The sequence below is a fragment of the Rhipicephalus sanguineus genome, chromosome 10, assembly GCF_013339695.2.
Source record: "Rhipicephalus sanguineus isolate Rsan-2018 chromosome 10, BIME_Rsan_1.4, whole genome shotgun sequence".
NCBI classification, from domain to species: Eukaryota; Metazoa; Arthropoda; class Arachnida; order Ixodida; family Ixodidae; genus Rhipicephalus; species Rhipicephalus sanguineus.
Window position 1 is genome coordinate 26,386,164 of NC_051185.1, and position 23,142 is coordinate 26,409,305.

A 23,142-nucleotide genomic window follows, 5' to 3' on the forward strand; every position below is an offset into this window, starting at 1 on the left:
ACGAGCTGTCATAAAGAGACCTGACCAGTAAATCAGTGCCTATCCCACACAGTAGCAATGTACAGGTCAAGAGTCGCAAAGCGTAGAGCGGGCGTTTAAAGCAACATCTCCAAATAATAGTGAATAATGGTGTTCAATACGAAAATCACGTGTCACGCTTGCAGCGAAAAAATGTGATACACTATGTAATTGCAGAAATAGCGTCTGCTTAAGCGTTTCGCAGTTGAACAGTCAGAACGAAAATTCCTCTTATCCCATAGTTTGTGCGTAACCCGCCTCTATGGGCATTTTAGGTCTGTTTTTGATATCCCACAACACCAATTATTTGACATATACAGCTGCGATGATAGCATTATGTATGCTTTTACTGAGTGCGATGTTCGGGCTACTAAATAGTGCTCTTATATATAGTAAGATGGTTACGATTGGCTTGGCGTTAAACATTGATTAAAGTTTTAAGCGGGGGAATCAGTGCTCCTATCGTCAACAGATCGACTCAGTGGTTTTGGTGAAACGCAATTGCAAAAAAGCACTTAATAGCACAAAGCTCAAGTGGGACTTCCTGTAGTGTCACAATAAATAAATCACCCAGGAAACAGTGAAGAAAAACGTTATATCTAGAGATGAATGAGAAAGACATCGTCAAGAAGGTTTCAAAGAAAACAGTATATGCTGCTCGTGCTTTATTCAGCATCCGAAACTTCAATCTGAACCTCACTCACTCGGCGTCACACGCACACATAAAAGGGAAATAAGGTTAAGCAGTGCAGTATTTATGCGTTCAATTCTGATGAACTGTAGGTTTCATGTTTATGTGGTGCTGCGACATGCACTCATATCGCTAGTCATCCAAAAGAAAAAAAGACAAGAAACACTCGCAAATTCAAATGAAATACAAGGCACTGGAAGTCCTGCCCACCTCTTCTATTGAAGACTTTCTCGGATTCGCCTGGATCACCTCCGGAGAACTATCAAGGCTCATTGAGTATATGCGGTGACAATGTATACATGGGTCTCTGTCGTGCTTACAGTTACATGGTTCTTCAGAAGAACTCATCTCATAAGTGCTCCCCCACATCAAATAGTACGCCCTGACGGGAAACATAATTTCCAATGGAGCTCCCACCTTAATTCACTTTCGCTCATCTTCCCCCTTTCAACCATAAAGTACGCGTCCCTCGTGTGCAACACTGTGATATGAGCAACCTCGAGTTCGGAGAATCGGCTATACCAGGGAAGATCTAACCCCAGAATATAAATCACGCTTCCAAACACTTCCCTCCACGTAACTGTCGTCGACAACGGCCTGGTTGACTTTAAGCGAGAGTCAACACCCGGAATGTTAAGTAATGTGTCTATTCGGCTTGCGAGCATGTTTTGCGCATGGCTCGAGATTTTCGCGAGAGGTCCCAGCAGAGGCCGCTACGCATCAACGTATCCTCCGGGCAGGACCGCGATGTCGACGACGTACTTGCTTCCTCAGTCGAATCCCACCGAGAAGTACGCCTTCGCAACGAGGTCGACGGATTCGGTGCTGTGACTTGAGGCGTCTCTGACGTTGCAGCCGCCGCGACATCTCGAGTGATCAAGGCAGACCTGAATCCCAGGATTCTGATCTGTTCAATCAGCTCATTCATTTGACTCTGAATCGCAAAGAGTAGCCGCTCGTGATTAGCGTCCCTCAACAGCGTCTTCAGTTCTTCGAGAGCAGCCGTCACGTCTTGAAGCGTCAATGCTTGGGAATCCGAGGACGCGTTTTCTGAGCGTGGTGAAGAAAAAGCGGCATTGCATCCGGCCACGTTGTGCGTTGACAGTTTCCTGTGCAGAACTTCCTCGCCGCATCGCAAACACTCCACGGCGTGGAATGTGCATTCGTTCTCGTAGTGTCGCAGCATAAGATCCACGGCTCCCTCAAATTCGCACCCATGCTCTTCGTTCCAGCAATGAACCTTTGTAGCAAAAGGAAGAAAAAGAAACAAACGAAGAAGTTCTCTTTATCAGGTGGGCGTAATCTTTAAACAGGCGGATGTGAAGAACAAATTTTCGGTGATAGTTTAGCATTGCACTTCATCGAGTGGACGTGTTAGCAATTTGTTTAGTTTTTATTTCTCTCTTTGAAAAGCTACAGGTAATGGGGAACTTAATGATGTAGTTGATTTTCCCTTTTTTTCACTCATAACGCCCACAATTAATATATTCTCGCGTTTCAATGGTTATTTAATGCGCCTGCTGATATTTACACTTTCTTGCTTACACATAACAGATACGTTTCACGCTAGTACGGATTTTGACTTGCCCATGGTGATTTTATTGCAGGTACGCTTATAAAACATATCAGCCGATGACGTATATAGAGTGTGTGGTCGCCAATGGTCACATTGAGAGTGGGTTGTTTTCTTCCGAGCTTATCGACAAACGTTCGTGGTTTTGGGACGTAAAACCCCAACAGTTATTATTAATACCATATTATCGACAAATCTCTCAATTTTGCTTATCTTCGGTGTAAATCTAACGCACTCACTTTAAAACATTTCTTCTACAAAGATTAGTGACTCAATATAAAAAAAGCTTTCAGGTAAACGGTTTCTCCTACTGTTAGGTTTCCTTATTATAATAAATTCAATATAGCCTGACTGATAGACTTAGGCTGATAATTTCCGGGTAACCGAATACTTGATTTCCCGCTCTGAAGCTAAAATACATGAATCGCTCTAAACATCGACGCGGTTAACGAACAGCAGAGCACGGAATCAGTCATGGCCATGCCGATAGTGCCTGTCGGCTTGAGCAGCCCGCTTTCGGAATGCCATGGATTGAGTGGTCTCTACCAATATAAACTGAATATATTTTATAACATTTTTAGGGGCGAAGCTCCTTAAAGCGGCACCCGTTCGTCCCCGTCGTAGTGCGTAACCAGTCTTAACGCTAGTACCAGATCTTGACCTCCAAGGTGGTGCCGGTGGGAGATTTCTCCTGTGCGTTGTTGAACAATAAAAAATTCGCAGCGTGCGCGTTAACTAAAAGCCGAATTCTTCTGTCTCTCACTCCCCATTAGCAGCCATTGGCATGTTCCAGTAGGAAACGTTAGTGGAAGTAGAAGTGTAAGTGTTAGCTAAAAGCCGACTTCTTCTGTCTCTCATTCCCATTAGCAGCCATTGTTTACCTCCAAGGTAGTGCCTGGTGAGATTTCTCCTGTGCGTGATTAAACAATAAAAATTTTGTTCAAAACGCCGTTGATTGATGAAATAAACCAACGAAAGACGCCAGATGTTTTCTAAAAGCAAAACGAAAAGACGCCAGATGTTTCTAAAGCAAAACGAAAAGACGCCAGCTGCTTAACGAAAGACGCCAGATGTTTTCTAAAGCAATGGTTTTCTAAACAATGAAAATTCACAGCGTACATGTCAAATTAAAGTGAGCTGCAAGTCGTCATAACTCTCATCGAACCTTTAGTATAAACGCGCCCGATCTCACGTCGGTGATGATGTACTGGGCAGAATTCACGGAAGATTCACGGTTTACCGATGAACCTCCGCAGCTTCGCCCACTCATCATCATCCACTCCGTGGATATGCTGTGATTTTTTTCACGAAGAAGCTCAGTATTTTGCGAAAGCAATTTGAATCTCCCTCTACCTTGAAACAATATTGTCATTCTGCGGAATTTTCGCGACTTGCGATTTTTGTGAACGCTCTATAGACCTATGCTCGCGTTTGAAGCTCCAGAAGCTCTCATCTGCGAAATATCGTGCTCCGATTACCAGAGGGAATAGGGACACTTTGAATTATTGACGTAGCAGTGGAGTGCATATATTACGGTAAATGCTACAACATTCTGCCTTGTGGTTCGCGAGACATTTATTTTGATATGCCACTTAAGATATAGATGAATCTGTTTAGTTTTTACTTTTTGGTTATCAAATATACGAGTTTTACTACAGTGAACTGCCCAGCTTTGCGCCGTTAAGCCCGCAGTTATGCAATAGTGCAAATAATGCAATCGAGCGATTTTTCTAAGGAAGGACCAGATCTCTTTTCTCACCTGCAAGGCATTCGCTCTTCTGGTAGGCAAACCATAGCTGAAACATTCATCTTCCTCAAATGGCTGTTGATCCAAGGGACACCGCCCACCGCATCCTTGGGAGTTGCCTGCGTGGCACGATTGGCATAGAGCGTGCTCACATGGCAACATCACAGTACTCTTCGGAATCATGCGACAGAGGCCGCACACACGAGAAGTGGACACCTCGTCGACAAAGTGAATCGGTCGCCAGTTGACGCCTGCGATGGGGTGGTCGCGAAAACGGTGCACTCGTCGGAGATCCGGCATGGTGGCGTGAATTCAGACGCGAATCCTTGACTGCAACGCAAGAGCGGACTGGCGGCCTCTTTCAGCGAGCCCTATCGCTATTCGAGGGGGGGGGGGGGGGGCGGGACGCACTGCAGTTCTCATAGCAACGAGGATTGATAAGAGGAGACAATGCTGCAGTCGGCGCATACTCGTTGCTTGACAGGGAGGAAGAACTTATCCGTTATCACTGCTGATAAATGCCGCGATGCCACGGCAATAGGCATGAATAAGTCACCCTAAATAAGTGAAGCTTCTGTTTTTTTATGAAGTGCTTTTTTTTACCAAGCAACCTTCGCACGGCAGCAAACGCTACGGATTGCTGAGGATAGGAATACAGATATTAAATTAAAATTGACAATGTTCTGCGGCTTCGCGTGTCGGAACCACGATACTAGTGTCAGGCTCACGGAAGTGGTTATGGCGGATAATTTGCACCGGAAGATGATGCCCTTTCGTTCTGTTAAAGGCACCGTATTTTATCCATGGTTAATGTAAACTAATAGGGGATATTCAGAACCTACAGCGCTATCTGTAGAAAATCCCCGAAGCTCGATCTGCCATGTTTTATTATAGGGCGCGAAAATGAAACCAGTTGCATATCGCAGCCTTTCAGGTGCTAGTTGCTATTTTTAAGAAGAAAGTGTTTAACGTCGGGGTCCACCAAGTGCTTCCGTTATAGGATATGACGTTCATAAAATGGACGCCAACGGTTGAGAAAGAACAAAACCAAGAAAACGATCCGCCGCTGGGAATCGAACCCATGACATTGCGGTCGCGACGGTAAGCGCCCGACGCAAGACAAACTAAGCTACCTGGCTGGACTCTTCACGAACGCGCCTTATATCTTTCAGACATTCTCTCTCGCACGGTGCTCTCTGTTGGCGGTGTAGGTAGGCGAGGCGCAGCGGGGCGGTGCCGCCGTCTGAGAGAGGTGAAAAGAAGTAACGCGTCACGATGGACACTTACTAGCGCTTACTCCGAGATTGCGCGCGATATCGGAGGTCATGGTTAATGCGTCTCGATACCAGCGAGGGACACTAGCGGCGCTGGCGTCCCGGAGGCACCCTAGACGCAGTTAGGTTCCTTGCTTTTCGCTTCGTGTTTGCGTGCGCCGGCTCATCGGAGTTGTGCAGCTTCCACATGCATCAACGGGATTTCTCCGCCGCCGACTACTTCGGTTGCGAGAGCACCGACTAACAAAACTGCTGGAATACGCGTTGCAGAAAGGACACAATTTCGACGGGCGAATGTCGTGCCTTGGTGGAGCTAGACAGAGGCCAGCGGGACGCACAGGTTTGCGGCTCAAGCTAAAAACCTCTACGAAGTAGGCGTCAACATGGGTGCATCCAGGCCAATCGGTGCTATAGCTACCAAACACGAATAGACATTGTACAAGCTCTCATACATCACTACACGATAAGCACTACTTCTGTGAAGACACGTTTCCCTTTCGTGTTATACCGATTCCTATGACGGAGGGATCAGCCATGTTTTTTTGGTCTTCGTTCTGCGATGACTTCCCAATGCTTTGTGCGCTGTTCAAACAATGAAGGAGCCCTGGCAATGCTCTGAACAAGGTAACACTATCTTTAATTGAATTTATCAGTTACCCCATCGAACCAAAAAAAAAAAACACCAACGCGAACTTGTTTCGTCAACAACATGGGCACTGTGCTTCTGTCCGGAAATAACCGGCGCGCTCAAAAGCGCTCTTCAAGCTCAGTTCTTATCTCTCCTCGCCGTTTAGTTGCTTGCCTACAGCATAAGGAGGACTTGCAGAATAATATTACGATATACGCATTTTAAAACAGACGGCGGACGTCGCACACTCGCGAGCAGAGTGTCGGAACGGAACGAAAACCGAAAACGAAAATCGAAAAAAAACTATATTTTTGACCGGAACGAAAACGTAACCGAAACTTTATCTATTATTTCGTTCCGTAGGGAAACCGAAATTTTGTCAATCGTTTTTCGGTTCACGAGAATATTTCGCAATCCGGAAAAACTGAGTTCATGCAATGTGAGCATATTTCAGGGTATAGTATTAGCACGTACCTAGATAAGGCACGACTACCACCAAGCACTCGAGGAAGGACATGATATTATATTTCAATGGTTGCCGAGTCATTGTGGAATTGTCGGCAATGACCGCGCGGATGAAGCTGCACGATCGGCTCATGACCAAGACCTGCGGACACCCATACCACTCTTGAGAATGGACGCCGCGTGGCGACTACAATCACTTGCACGCCGTATCACTCTTCTACAATGGAATACGCAGGGTTTTTCCAACGCGCGCCTGTATTTGATTGACCAAAATTTGCAACTCCGTTTGCCATCCGGGCTCTCAAGATGCGATGGAACTTTACTGTGCCGCATGTGGTTGGGCGTGGCATTTACGAATGCGTATTCGTGTCTCATTGGAATGGCCAGCAGTGCGGCACGCAACATTTGCGCCTGCGAGGAGACGCTTGAACACGTTCTGTGCCACTGCCCATCATATCAGGCTCAACGACGTATTATGGAAGTCAAGCTCCGCCACCTGGACTCAAGACCACTGACAGAAAAGAAGATCTTGGGACCTTGGCCCACGTTATCGCATATGCGCAAGGCCACCAAAGCCCTCTTGTGCTTCTTGAGGACCACCGGACTTCACGAGCGCCTGTGAACTAACTGCGCGAATTCGTGTTGTGTAGTTTCACGCTGTTCATCCATCTCTTTCTTACTCTTCTTCTTTCTTCACTACCCTTTCCTTTCTGTTACTCCCCCTTCCCCCACCCCAAGTGTAGGGTAGCCAACCGAGCCAAAGCTTGGTTAACCTCCCTGCCTTTCCTCTTCGTATCTCTCTCTCTCTCTCTCAGACAGGAGTTCCAGAGCAAAAAAATTGTGCGAAAAAGATAAAGCATTGGCTTAGCTCGGCTATGCCAGGATAACGTAGCGTTAGCAAAGGTTCAGCTAACTATTCTTAGCTTTCTTGATTGTCTAAGGTTAGCTTAATTATCATGCTTACTGCTGCTCCAATGAAACGCACACGCTATGCGTATAATGTGGCACATGTATATTTATCTTGCCAGGCAACTACTTCGGGATCTAATGAGTTAAGCTTCTCCGCTCTTCTGCTGGCGAACGCCAGTCAGAGGCGCTATCAAGCGGCTCCAGCGCAGTGTCAGACGGCGACTGCACAGCGAAGGCGAATAGCTGCGCGCGCTCCGGCGCCAATACATCTGCCAAGGCTACGACGTCGCTCCTCTGGAAAGCACCGACGGCGGCCCCGGTGCGTGACATCACTGATCCTCGCGCATGCGCAGCACGGCTCTTGAGGATCCACGCAAAACTGGCTCGGCTAGGCCAGTGTAGCTAACGCTACAAAACGAGAACAGTGGCAACCAGAGATGTTTATATTAGCGCAAGTGGACTTTTGCGCGCCTGTCAAGCATGCTAAAGTGGAGAGGGCATTGTCGGCGCTGAAGTTTGTTACAGCGAAAGCTGCTATGGGATCACATCAGCCGATTTTGGCGCCATATTTGTCCGCCGCCGCCGGTGTACGTGACCGCTATCACGTGATATAAGAAAAACTTAAATGAGAAACAAATTTCTAGGATCGGATGGGATTTTAGTCCGCGCTCTCTGCGTGGCAGTCGGGTCTTCCACCACAGTGCCACGCTGGTGCTTGTAACTCCATCGCAAGAATACTCTATACAGGCGTCATGTCAGGCAAGGAATAGCGTTAACATATGTAATATAGCGTGGCAGAAGAGTAAAATAACAACCAGTCATCACAGAATGCTAAGAGCGCAAAGAGTGTGTGGTTTATTGCTTCCCACCAGTGTTGGGGAGTTGCCACTCCTGAAATGGAATGACTTCGGAATCATTCCATATTTTCGCGACCCCGGAACGGAATGGGGACAACGCTCGGAAGAATGGAATAGGAATGGGATTAAGCGCCTTTTGCACCGAATGGAATGGGAATGGAAAACGTCTTTTTCCGAAAATAGAGCACGTTTTTGTCCCCCCCCCCCCCCCTACGTGCTGTTTTTCAAACTTCAGACGTTAGTCAGTCAGAGCCTCGCAAATTAACAATAAAGCAGTATTTTTAAAATGGCTTGGATGATTACAAGCACGGTACGTTTATAAGCAACGCGCTTACTACAAACCGAGGCATAAGCTAAACACACAGCAAACCTGCGTCCGAACGTTTTCTTATGCATAGGGACACATTTGAGCGTCAGAACTTACGTCACGATTCCAAGCACTTTCCTCTGCGTAACACCAAATGACATTTAACACCCGGAAGGATATAATAGTGTGCTGAAGGCAATCTTGCGAAGATGTTTTTCGCATGGCTCGCAGAACTTGTCGCAACATGTCCACAAGCAGTTACAGCTGTTGAGGTATCAACGTGGCCTCCGAGCAAGACTTCAATGCTGATGACGTGCTGGCTCCCGCAGTCTGATTCTGCGGAGAAGTTCCCTCTTGCAACGACTTCGAGGTACTCGGTGATGTGACGTCAGCCATCCCTGACGTTGGAGGTGCAGCGACAGCGTGAGGTATCACGGCCGTCCTGGGCTCCTGGTTGCTGACCTGTCCAATCGGCTCATTTATTTGTCTCTGAATAGCAAGGAGCAGATGCTCGTGACTGGCATCCCTCAACAGCTTCTTCAATTCTTCGAGAGCTGCCATCACGACTTAAAGGGCCAATGCTTTAAAATCTGAGTATGCGTTTTCTTTTGCGTGCTAAATGAACAGAGGCACTGCATCCGGCCATGTGGGGCGTGGAGAGCTTCCTGGGCAGGACTTCCTCAACGTATCGCAAACACCGACAGCTTTGGACTCGTGCGACAGAGGCCACAAACACGCGTACTTTGTATTCGCCGACAAAGCGTGTTCGTCTCCACTTGACGACTGTGCTAGGGTGGTCGCGAAAATGGTGCACCCGTCCACGATCTCGCTTGGTGGTGTCGATTTTCACTCCAGTGCTGCACTCTCACACAAAAGTGGACTAGCTATGCCTTTCGACGGGCTCCTCGATGGTTTCATACACTTGTGCGCTAATAGCAAAGATGACTGATAAACCGGACCCAATTTCCCCTTACCGCTAATAGCCTAAGGATCACTTATTGATTCTCACTCATTCTAACGCTACCAAAAGCAATGTATTCGTTATTATTAGTGGTAGTGTTTGGAAATCCCAACTGGATGAACTGATAAGTGCGAAAGGAATACTTCTTGTAAACACGTACCCTCCTGGCGTTATGAATTCACAACCAAATGTGCTACGCGACGATATTAGGCACAATGTTTCATGCCATCAGAGGCTGGATATTCTACAAATAAAATTGTTCGCGTGTTCGTATCAGTGGCGTAGCGAGGGGGTGGCACACCAGACCCGTGCTCCCCCCCCCCGAAATTTTTTTGCCATGGCATACAGAGCACAAAATGACACCCGACCACATCTGCTTGCCCGGCCCCCGCTTCAGATCAAGGAAGTGTCACCCCCCCCCCCCCCCCCCCCCCCGGAACGAAATTCTGCCTACGCCCTTGGTTCGTATTGATGTACTGCGTGGGAAAATGTGGGAGTAAGCGCAATAGAATACTTCAGGAGAAGCAATGGTGCCTAGGGTGATTACGCCGAACAAATTAAACGTCAGATAACAAGCTGACCATTTTTGAAAACTTGTGAAGAAGAGACCGCGTTTACACAACAGCTAGTACTGAACAGTATGAAACGAGCTAGTTTGTAAAAAAGAAAATGATGATCATTAAAATGTGGAATACCTTTGTGGCCAAAGCTTCACCGAGATTCGAATGTTCTCAGTGTGATCAGAAAGGCTGTTCCAGAGTTTGTCAACGTGTTGTATTGCTGACACAGTAAAAACATTCGTGGCATCGGAGGCGCGATTGTGCAGGAATCGCGAAGTACGAAAGGTTTGATAAAACTATCAATACCTTGTTATGCTTCTACTCCCTTCTTGCAATACAAGAAATTCCTGATCACGTCACGTGACTCCGTGCTGTTGTGTTGCGCAAATATGATCAGCCTCCTCAAGGCATTGCATCGTTCTCAAACATCTGGGATACTTTTATATGAAAGTTCAGACTTGAGAAGTTCCGGTTGCTGTATATTTCGTCCATTTTTTTTTTACACCTGGACTGTGCTGGCGGGTTTGGTGCGTCGACGTGCTTAAGACCGTGATGACCTCACGGTTCGCCGTTTTTCGAGTAACTGAATGCGCTCTGCCGAAAGGATTATGGACCTCTCCTTTCAGTTTCACTTTCAGTTTATTGATATCAAAAGGTAATACAAGATTAGCGAATATACAGGCGAGGGTCCCAAAGTAAAAGAACTGTAGTAGGGCCCTCGGTTCATTATACAAGCATTGTGGTAATAACTAACAGCAGCAAATGAACAGAATTATTAGAAAAAATCAAAACATATAGGTAAAACATTTCAATACAGATCAGTTAAACATGAAAAAAGCACAACAAAAGAAATTCAAAGTACAAGCAAAAAAAATAAAAAATCTTTTAGACAGCAGCCATGACGTGGGTACACTTAGTACAGATAGCGATGCCTAAGGTCATTTTTAAAGACTAAAATGGAAACACAAGATTAGTTATATGTAGGTAAATCATTCCAGAGTGAAATAGCAGTGAATGCAGATGTTTTTTTGCCGTAATTAGTGTGAACTGTTGGTAACAAAAAATTCTTATTAGCTGCAAATCTCGTCAGGTTTTTATTCAGCAGTAAATCACGTGACACGAGTGGATGTATGAGGTTATTATGAAGCATTTCGTGAAATAAGACGACTATGTTGTACTGGAACAAACGAATGACAGGCAAGATATTGAAGGAGTGGAGTAACACAGAAGCATTAGATGGACATAGATGGACATATCGAGAACAGCTTCCCCGAAGTTAACTGCCGTATCTTTCTCTCCTCCAGAGGTCTCACGAGTAAGGCCTGACCTCAACGCTCCGGCTTCCTCCAGCCTAGGTCGACTACTCAACTCGGTGGACGGCATATTCGTGCAGTCTTGGACCTAGTTCACTGTGCATAGATAAATAAAATAGACAAGCAATATACATCGATGCGGTAGTATGCTTGGTTCGTTCATTCATACTCGAGTACAACGATAAATAAATATAGAAGTAATTGCAATGAAAAACTTAGAATAACAGATAGATGAGCTAGTTCGTAGGTATTCATGTTAAAATGACACGACGTGCAAACAGGGACACAACAGAGAAGTCAAGATAATGAACAGTTGACACGTAGGCCACCACACTCACCTGATTGATAGGTACTGCCTCTTGGCTGGGAAGGCGCAGATAAGTATTTGTGTCTACCTTCTATTCCGCCGCTGAATGATTTTTCAGTTGTTAGTGGCCTTTTTGGTGTCCCAACTACTCTCTTGGGTCCGTGTTTGCACGCCCTGCCTTTCTAAAGGGCCCCAAAACATCCTTTGAAAATACAAAAAACGAGCGCGTCATTTTCTGTTGGCGTTTCTCGTCTTTTTGAAGCACTTCGTGTCGCCTGAACGGCGACTCACGTGGTATCATTAGCGTACACACCCACGATTGGTTCATATACGAGTAATACGAGTTGTGTCTCCCAGCCTGCTTATCCATGCCGACCCTTTCTTCCCTGTCTCGCATGAACATCGTTCGCGATCAACTGATTTCGCTCCATTTTGCACGTTTTCGACTGCGCGAGCGGCGATAACAGGGTGTAGCCGATAAGCGCGAAATTTCGATAGGCATTGTACGCCTGCATTATGAAAAAATAAGTGGCGAGGTGATATTGCCAGTAAGAAGGGTAGTGAAGGTGACATCGAAACCAATGGAAAAGGGGCCGGAATATCTGATTCTTCCAACGGCCAAACTCTTTACAGCGGAGATAATGCAGCTCTCCAGAAAAAAAGGCGAGGACGCGTACACGGTTTTCGTATATTTTTTTTTACTGCGATAGCAATTACATGGACACTCTCGACAAGTTTTCACCGTGGTCGTCATGTTCTGCAAAAAGACCGAATCGATAACATCGCACCGCGCATTGTATATGTACTACCCGCGAGAACGTACAGCCGCCAAAATCTAACTAGCGTTCGCGAGCGCCGATTTTTTTGTGCGTCAGCGCAGTACGACGGAGCCAGCTTGCAAACAGGGCGAGAGTAAACGCATGCCCACGAAACGCCCTCAACTGGGCCCATCGTCTGCCTGGCTGTTCCTTCGCGAGAACGTCACCCTGCATTAACTCACTTCAGACGAACAGGCAGCGCGTCTTGCTCGTAGCTTGTATTCCGAAGATCAGCAAGCAGCCAGAAAATGAAATCCGCAGATACGTAACACGCCCCCGCGCATGAGATACGCTGACAAATGGGGATCGTCAGCTTATCTGGCAACGCAAATGCTTTTTTTTTTTTTGGGGGGGGGGGGGGGCTTAATTTCGCCCTGTTTGCAACTTGACTCTGACGTACGGCGTTCACGCACAAAAAAGTTGGCGCTCGCGCACGGTAGTTAAAGATTTGGGCGGCTGCACGTGCTGGCGAAGCCTAAACACGGCTGAATTAGAGACACGGTGTAAGAATATTGAGGTGTTGACACTGCGCGCGCCTAAGCGGCCAGAAAATGTTCGGTCGTCGGTCCGTTGAGCGGTGCGCCATCTAATGGCTTGAGGCGGAGAGCGCCCGCGAGTAGCCGAATCACGGTGGTGCTGCGTCATCGCCGCCGCTCTCACCGTTCCCTCTCCTGTTGCTCTCTCGATTTCGCCCCTCGACGCCGCTTGGCGGATGCACATTATCCAGCAAAATGGCACAAAAAATGCACGTTATCAGCAGCATGCGCGTTGCTATGGAGACGACTGCCCCGCTTGTCGTAGCGCCCTCTGCAAGTCATCTGATAAGAACCCGAACATTATCTGGACGCGCGCGGATTGCGGTTTCCCATGCGTTGGGGGAAGAGTGTCATCACCTGAGTATATTGTTACACCGTGATTAGAGATGAAACAAGCTGGTCATCTCCGGGGTAAGGAGGGCGCATGCGATGACATCAGCCCGCGTGCGAGGGCCGCCGTCGATTGCTCCTCAACCAGCAACCTTATCCCCTTCAGACACGCATTATGATGCACTGTCTGCAAATCCGTCAAAATCGTACAGGAAGATTCGAAGGCACTCAGTATTACATTCCAAGAAAGAAAACAAAGAAATGTGTTGTTTTGTGTAAGTTTGAGTAATTAATGTGAATTAGCGTGTAAATAATTATCTAATTATTCTGCCATCAGTCAGCTTCAATACTTGCATAAAAAGATTCAGCTATTTGGCTCGAAAAGCACGCACACCTTCTTTTATGGCTGTATTCGTTTCGAGCGGAGACAAAAAATACTCTTGACGTTGGTCCTGGAACGCGGCACGTCGAACGATCGTCTAACACGGTAGTGTCTGTAGCAAAGTGATCCTCTGCAGCAATACGCAGGACAATGAAGTTAAATGACCGCTAGTTGTCCAATCAGGAAGTGTGCACAAATGTGCACACTGAGGTTCAGGCCATTTGAAGAAACACGTGGCGTGGGACGCGCCTCCGAAGTTCGCGTCCCCAAACGAGGACGCCGTGTCGCAAAGGGTTATATTCAATGTTCGAGCAGAAGCTCTGAACATTGACTATAAGGACACCGTCGTGAGCGCTGGTGCATGCGCTTCGTGCTGTGACCACTGGTACGACTAACTGCACGAAAATCGCTTCTCTCCCGGAAGCGGCCGTATTCCAATACACCAGTGTTTTAAATGCGAAGCATTTCTTAGCGAACCTCTGGCACTTTGGGCGTTTCTATCTACGTATCTATCTATCTATCTATCTATCTATCCGCCTACGTCTGGGTGCTCTCATGATCGCCTCCCTAACTTGGGGTAGACCAAAATTTGCATGGGAGGGTAAGAGGATTTGACGAATATGATTGCCGGGTCATGACATGAATAACGTTAAAATCCTGCCGCGTACGTCGTCAAACCCTTTGCACTAGACACGTGTGGCACATACCCGTTTACCACGGACCGCGGTGTACGGGTATGCGCCACAGGTGATTGACAGTTTATATCTACCCAGGAAGGGTGAGAACAGACATTGGTAACTTGAATGCTAGAGCGTTAAGGAAAACCAACATCGGCAGTGTTGACTCAACGAATGGAAAGAATGAAAATTAGGATCCCAGCAGGAATCGAACCCAAGCATTCAGCGTGGCAATCAGGTATTCTACCACTGAGCCACGCCAGGTCTGTAAAGTGGTTTGGAAAAACAGCCTACGCAGGCGTAATAACGGTGCAACGTCAATTGTGGCTGTGGTGCTGGCTATCTAATTTTACAAGAAAGCAATAAACACTGCATGATACTCCTACGATGTGTACTCCTACGATACAGGCGTCATATCAGATTAACGTCTGTAGTTCGAGTGGTGGCTCCGCTTTTATAGCAGTCTAATAAACTATAGGTTTGTATTTCTTTTATTCAGCAAGCTATATTGAAGCATTGCTCGACCCCGGAGGAATACATCAACGAACGTTAGGAATCATATTCACATCATCGCACCGTAAAGTGCACTTAGACCACCAGAACGACGCAGCATTTCTTACGATCTCCATTTCTTACGAGGCTGTGCGATGGCCTCATGCTGACCGAGGACGATGCCAGATTGACTGACAGCCGCTTGGTAGACTAGGCTACGTAGGCCACTTACGCCCAGGTATAGTCTACGAATACGACAAACACCATCCACTGATGTTGTCTACGTACCACTATCCAGGCCTACCAGCCTCGACGGCCTATACCTCACCAACGCGAAGGGTGGCTTCAGGTTCCGACACGTCGCCGGCTCTGTCGACAGACAATTTGTCGACACAATGACCGAGGCATCCACGAATTCCAACAGCTCTACTGTACCACATACTTCACTACACATGGACCCCTCGTCACCACGATCACGACCGGATCCTATAACAATTCATGACCAGCTGCTAGTGCTCACTGATCACGGTGATGATGCCCTTGTTCAAAAACTGTCAAGAACTTCTTGCACACATGCACACGGGTTCGTGAAACATGCGTGCGTTTTCGGGACACGTATAAGCACTACATAACAGCTTACCGCTTCTGGTGTTGGTAATACCCACGTTGCCATTGGCAGCGTTACCAAACCGTAAACAACTGGTTTTATAACACATATGAGGCTCTTCAACATATATATGTGTGTGCGTATAAGATTCATACATATCTTTAGCGTCATTTTATAACGTGTCGCTATGTAAAAAACTTACGCCACAGTCACCTACCCGCCGCATGCTTCGCATAATATCGACTCCCACGGTACGTGAGATCTGCCGAATTTTTTTATAGTTACGCGAGATCGGATCAATAAGAGTGAGCTGGTAGCCTTAGTTCGTATAATATTGCATGTCGTGCTATCGCATTCACACCTTCGCCCTTTCGGTGAAACAGATTTTTTTCAAAATGCGAGGGACAAATTTCTCTCTCCACCAGATGTAGAATCTACCCCCCCTCACCCTCCTCCTGCGCCACGCCACCGCCGAGACGATGAACCCCGCGCCGTTGACGCGCCGCCGCCGGAGGCGGGAACACCTGCGCGCCGCCGCCGGCGATAATGAGACCGGCACACAGGTCTACTTTCAGAGCAATGTAAATCTTGAAACTTCATTACAAGTTCAATGTTAAGATTCTCGGGTTTAAAAAAAACGGCTTTTTACTTAGGTAGCATTCACTACAGGAGAAAGCCTCTTACTGATTTTGGTTTGCGGCTTTTCAACACAGCGTTTTTATTACGCACTACATTAAAAATGGCTTCAACTCTTAAGCGGAGGTCTGAGTAACAGGTTTACGAGCACATCCTCTGCGAGCTTTGTACGAAGCTTAATTACAAACTGCACTTTCTTACAAACCCCAAGCGTGGCTCCCAGTAAAGGCACAATAAAAAATGATACAGCAAACAGATAATAAACAATACAATCCCAAGGAAAATATGAAAAAAAAAAACTACCGAAAAGTTGTCTACGAAACAAGCAATATTGGGAATAATACAGCACGTGCTTTATTCGGGACCCAAAATTTAACCAAAAATTACTCGTCGTCACAAGCGCACTTAAAACAGAAATGATGTGGAGCAGTGTAGCATGTATTCAATCAACAATGTCGAATTGCAGGTTTCCATCTTTACGTGATGCTATGACATCCTCTCTCACAGCCAGCGTTATTGGAATAAAAAGCACAAACATGAAACACACGAAAGGTGAAGCGCAACGCTAGGTATTCGTGTGCGGCGCCTATGCGTGTCCTTCAGGCGAGATCCTGATTTCAAACTTTACGTTTCTTTCTAGTAGGCATATCTGCATTGTCTCGTCAGTTTGTGTTTCTGAGTCTGTGCGCAGAGAAGTTGCCTCAGCGGGAGCATAGCACTTACAGTTACGTCCATGCCCAGAGGAACCAGCTGGAAACGTTTGGCTTAGATCGAGCTTGAATAAAGGGGCCCGAAAGGGAAAGCCACAATGCGTCCCATGAAACTGAATTCGAACACCAAGTTTGGATCCATGGACATAGAGCTGAACCGTAAAATAAGAGTCCCTCGTGTGTAGCACAGTCATATAAGCAATGTTAGTTCCGAGCAATTTCTCTTGCGTGGGAACGTTTTCGACAGTCACAGCATACGTCACGATTTCACGCACTGTCGTCCATGTTCGTGTCGTCGACAACGGGCCTGTTAGCTCTAACTGGCATTTAACACCTCTGCGTATATAAGTAATGGCGTGCTTTGGGTAATCTTGAGTGGAAGTATTGCGCATGGCATTCATAACAGCTTGTGGAACGTCTGCGAATGGTTCCGGCCTACGAGGCACCGCTGGTTTCTTGGAGCATGATGCGGACGACGTGCTGGCGTCCTCTGTCTTATTCCGCCGAGAAGTTCTCTTCGGTAACGAGGTTGAGGGACTCTGTGTTCCCACTTGAGAATGTCGCAGCGCCTGTACAGGCGCTGCGACATTGTGAGGGGACACGGCGAACGTGTATTCCTGGCTCCTGATCTGTCCAATTACTTCGTTCATTGAACACTGAATCGCAAGCAGCAGCTGCTTGTGGTCGTTCGTCAACAGAGTCTTCAGTTCTAGGAGAGCAGCCGTCACGTCTTGAAGGGTCATTGCTCTAGATTTCGACGATGTGTTCTTCGTGCCCGTTAGAGAAAGAGCGGCACCGCATCCGGCCACGTAGTGGGTTGACAGTTCTCTGTGCAGGACTTGCTCGCCGCATCGCAAGCAGTCCACGGTGTGGAATGTGCATTCGTCCTCGTAGTGTCGCAGCACAAACTCCACAGCTCCTTCAAAGTTGCAACCGTGCGCTTCGTTCCAGCAGTGAACCTACGTTGCAAGAAGAACAAAAAACGAACATAGCACTTTAGCAGACATCCGTTATCTGTTAGGAGTTGGACGTGAAGAACATATTTCAGCAGATAGTTTTGCACTTCAAAGCATGGATGCGTCTACCTTATGTGACGACACAATCTGGCGGTTCAGGAATTTCTTCTCTCTCTTTCTCTCTCTCCATCTTTGAAAATGACAGCTGCTGCTTGTTGAATGACAAACTTGATGTCGATATTCTTTTGGATGCCACTGAAAAGCCAGACTTTTTTGCCTTTCAGGGTCTGTTCGATGACCTGGTTGGTGCACTTTATTTTCAATTAGGCAAATACGTTTCACCGGTGAACAACTTCTGACATGCGTAGGATTCTTTGTCGTATGCACGCTTACAAAAATATTTCCACCAACGATGCTTATGGAGTGGAAGGTCACCAATGTTCACGTTTCATGTGGCTTGTTTTCTAGCGAGCTTTTTCACCAGTGCTCCCAACCTCACTTATCTTCGGTGGAAATGTAACCTATGCACATTAAAGCACTATGAGTATGCATAAAGATTAGTGAATGACGGTTAAAAAGCTTTCCGCTAAACCCATATTTCTGTTATATCATTTGCAGTTTGAGTTAGTAACAATTTCATGAGGGCTAATCTGGTTCATGATTAAATCAGAGAATTAAACATCGCGATCGGTTGACCTGTGGCTTTCGTTCCTTCATTGCCATTCTTCTAAACACGCTGTTTCATCCTATGTTTTATATTTATGGCTTATGGGAGCTCTCGATAACATTCACACACCTCGATGACCAGCCGCTTTCAGAGCAATCGATTTTCGGAATGCCAGAACTTTAGAGCTTCACACTAGAAAGCGACAAATGCGCTGCAGGAGTTTCTGATGTCAACTGCCCATCGCCGAACAACTGACACTCTTTAGCTTTAATGTACGCTGTCGTACTTTATGAAACGGAACACTCTGTCGTTCTTTATGAAACGGCCTGCGCTCTGCGGCGGCTGCCAACAGCAGTATGAACCGATAGCTAAAGAAAGAACGTCCGCTTTTGGCGTCATCTATTGGCAAACAAAATTAACGAGTCATGGCCGGTGGACAAGTCCTGATAGCTTACGCTCCCGCTCCGGTATCGCAATGGCCGATGCCGCCAAAAGCGGATGTACTCTCTTTAGCTGTTGGTTGATGGTGCTGTTGGCAGCCGCCGCAAAGTTGAGGCCACTCGCTTGCGTGTTCCCTTTCATAAAGGACGGCAGGGTACGTATCCCTATGTCTTGACACAGCTTACGATTTTCGAAGATGTATAACCCGATTGATGAGCTTATTATGCCCATAATATTTTGGCCACAGAATACATGTTCTCCGGCCCTGTGCCGAATCCTTATTGAATGTCAGAGGCGACAAGGTTTCCGCGTGTTGGTTTGTCATTGCTTAAGCAGAATACCCGTCGCGCGAGTATCGAACAAGGACGGAATTGCTCTCGCACTTGCCACCAGTGCAGATTGATTTAAAGAGGCAGATTTTGGTAAATCACGTGCAGAGCGGTCGCTATCGAGATATATCCAATATAGTTTGCAAGGTCATTGCTTCACTGAGATCAGCGTTTACCTAAAGCCGTTTCAATGTGGATCTGCTTGCAAACAACGAAAATTTTCCAATTTCTTGCAATTTTTATCGTTGTGAACTACGCTTATTCTGGTTTTCTGTGCCTGCAATATCCGCAAAATATCGTGCGCTGATAGAGCCAGTGATCGGATACATTTCGACTTCGCAATGAAGCAGTGCAGTAATATGTTGAACGCTACAACGTTTCCCCTCCAAAACACCACATATTACATATGTATTGATGTTGCGTCTCAGATATGCGTAATATTGGGTTTTTGATCGACAATGTTCACAAGTATGAACTCTGCTACTAGTTCAAGATGGCTCGGCGTTCAGCAAGTGCTTGAACTGCGGCCGGGGTTGGCTGAATTTCAATCGTGCGACAGACAGACCAAAATTTCTGCGTTTAACTTCCCAAAGACTGTCGTCTTTCAAAAATTTGGGCGCCCGCTGAAGCAAACGCCGCTGTCGTCTGCTCACGAACGCTGCTAAAGAGAACGCGCACGGTTGTGCTCGCCCGGCCGCGCCCAGCCAGTAGCGCTTCTTTTTCTTTTTTTTTTTTTTGGCGGTTGCGGCTTTGCGCCACAAGGCGCCGCCAATTGAAGTGCCTCCGTCGGCGCATGATGTTTTGGTATTTTTATGACGCTATCTCGAGACCCGCCGACGCCCGTTCTAACGGGAGTTTCGCCTCCTAAATATTTCTTCCTCCGTAGCTGTAATACACTAAGAGCGGTGCGCCTGTGCGGTTTCCATTCGATGCGCGGCCGCGCCGCATACAATGGAGCTCCGCGGAGCGCGGCCACGCTGAGCCGTGGTCACCCACTGTCGCTGAAGCGCACTAATACGTCAAATGCTACAACATTGCGCGTGGTGTTCCCTGTGGCTTACATGTTAGCATCTCGACGTACGGTATACACCGGCATCAACTCATCTGTGAAATGTTTATTGCATGGTTAATAAGTGTAGTACATGTTTGCCTAGACGAAATGGCCAGCCTTACACTGCTACGCCCGCACATAAGCAGTAGTGCAAGCAATGCAATTGAAGAATTTTGATAAAGAACAACAGGAACCGTTTTCTCACCTTGAAGGCATTATCTTTTCTGGTGGAGAAGACATAGCAAAAACACTGAGCTTCTTCGAACGGCTCCTGATCCAAGGGACACAGACTGCTGCCGCCTTGGGGACTGGCTGCGTGGCATGATTGACATAGAATGTGCGAGCATGGCAGTAGCACAGTCCTTGTCGCAATCATGCGACAGAGGCCACATACACGTGAACTGGGCACCTCGTCGACAAAGCGAGTCGGTCGCCAGTTGACACCTGCGAAGGGGTGGTCGCGAAAACTGTGTACACGTCGAAGATGCGGCATGGTAGTGGGAATCCTTTCAGTCACGCACACGAGCGCACTGACTATATATGATCAATTGCTATTCGGTTGTTTGATACACTTCGGCCGCTTCTACTGTCATAGCGACCGGGGCAGATAACAGAATACCGTTTTATTACTATCGCGCATTGCACGAGGCACACTCCTCGCGACTGTACTTTTTGCAACGCAACTAGAAACGGCGCATACGTTATGCGCGGCGGTAGTGTTTTTTTTTCCTTTTTTTAACACGGATATAGAAGCAAGAGAAATTGATAGACGCCATTTCCACTTCCACATAGCTTGCACCACCGCAGCTCGCTAAGCGTACGTGTTTCGCCGGGAGAAAAAAAAGAATTCAGTATCATCCGAAATTGGAACACATTCATTCAGCAGAGCGTCCATAAGAAAAGTAAAATTGAGAAAATGTGTATAATTGAAACTCATGCTTCTGTTTGCGTATTACATGGGGGAACACACTTGAACATGCGTTCACGTGTAATGTTTTAATAATAATCGTTAACGCTATCGAATTACAGGCAATATTCTCCCGTCTCGAAGCTATCACTTCCCCCTGACGTATAATATATGTAGGCCGATCCCTAAAACAACGACAGTCTATGACTGCGTCACAAAGCGCTAGCTTTCACAAGAAAATAATGTGACCAATGGTCACGTGACGCGCACACACCAGACATTTCGAAGGCTGTCTGTGACAAGTGAAGAAACGTGTACGCGATAGTGCCGTGATGTTTATAGCATTAGTAGAGTATATTCGAACATGGGAGTGCTCGGAACGGCCGCAGCACCAATGTACAAAAAGTGAAGCCCAAACAGGGTCAATGCCCTTGTGGCGCTGCAATCGGTAGTCTGCTAGGTGTCGTCGTTTAAGAGTTGCGCGCGGCTCCGCCATAGTGGTGCAGGGGTAGAATGCCCGCTTTCCAATAAAAAAATCCGCGTTCGAATCGCAGCTGTAGATTGTGGGGTTTTTTTCTTAGTGTCACCTGTTATAGCTGTATTGCTTTTCCTTTGGTTCTTAAAACTATTTCTTTGCTACGTATTGCTACAAAAAGTAACGTAAAATGTGAATCTCGTTTCGAGTCTCGTACTCGCAAAATCTCGGGAGGCCTACTTTACGGTTTTGTTGAATCCCGGGTGGTGGCGCTGCGAATAACTACGCTCACTGTCAACTTTCTTGTATTTACTTTATATTTGCGTTACTATTTGAAGCAACACGTAGCAACTGAAGCTAGTTTTAAGAAGCAAAGGAAAACCAATACAGCTATAAAATGTGACACTAAGAATAAAAACCCACCATCTTCAGCTGCGATTCGAACCCCGGCCTTTTGAGTATGAAACGGGCATTCTACCCCTGCACCACTTCGGCGGAGCTGCGCGCAACTCTTAAACGACGACACGCTGCAGACTACCGATCGCAGCGCTACAAGCCGATTGACCCTGTTTGGGCTTCATTTTTCGAAGCTCGTTCCGAGCAGTCCCTCGTTCTAACACACTCTAGCATTAGTGTGCTGTACAGAAAGCCATCGATCACTTATCTGTTACTGGTGATTTTGCGGGCCCCGCCATGTTCATCACGTGGTGACACTCGCGTTTACAGTGCCCAACTGCTTACAGTGAATCCGCGCATGGCTCTGTTGCAGCTATGCAAACCAAGCCTCTGTGTCGACGGACATTGTGACAGTGACCGCCGGCGGAGGACCACGAACCTTCGGCCACACCTCCTAAGAACCTGTAAGTGCATTCTGACCTTAATTTCGCGCCTCGTAATAATGCTGCAAACAGTGGACACACGCCTGCGCTGCTTGAAGCTGAAACTAGCTAAGCAATGCAGTGTAAGCCGTCCATACTTGCTGCTTCCGGATTAAATCGCGGTCGCTGTGTCTTGCTCGCAGTTAAGATATGTGCCACGCTGATAGAAGGCTAGGCGTTTCCCGCGACTTGATATGCATCTTCGTTATCGTCTGGTGTCACTTTGTAACCAGGGAGGCCGACTCTCAGAACAAAACTATTTATGAAAAGCAACAAGGCAAGATCCAATGGGATCAACATGCATGATTTTCCAGTGGCAGCCGATTCTTGGCTCGCGCGCCCCCTCATTCACATACACACTCGTTTATATCGTCATCGTCGTTTATGTTTATACACGTGTGTATACTGTTGTATACTGTGTATACTGTGTATACTTGTATACTGTGTATACTGGTGGAGGTGCTGGACCGCAACCGCCTGATCTACACAAATGGGATCGTTCAGGGACGCAGCTATCGCAACTCCCGTGCTCGCTTCAGTCGTCGGCTGCGCGGGGGGTGCCCCGGGTATGGGCGGAACCCTCCACAAGGCCCGCTCACTACTGCGCAGAACAGCTCCCGCAAGGTACCTCCCAACCCCA

The 23,142-nt window shown here is 47.1% G+C and overlaps 1 protein-coding gene across 5 annotated transcripts in view; it reads right to left on the reverse strand.

The window, feature by feature from the left end:
- Nucleotides 1–23,142, reverse strand: part of LOC119407289 (TNF receptor-associated factor 3-like) — a 195,644-nt gene that overhangs the window by 64,826 nt on the left and 107,676 nt on the right. For 2 of the 5 annotated variants that reach the window (XM_049419609.1, XM_049419608.1), the window contains exon 3: nt 16,448–17,757. The exons of 2 other annotated variants lie outside the window; for them this stretch is intronic. In XM_049419609.1, the coding sequence (XP_049275566.1) occupies nt 16,675–17,757 (1,083 nt within the window). In that variant the 3' untranslated portion in view covers nt 16,448–16,674. Of the gene's footprint in view, nt 1–16,447; nt 17,758–20,447; nt 20,730–23,142 lie in introns of those variants that run through there. One more of the 5 variants, XM_037674194.2, reaches the window with a different exon arrangement.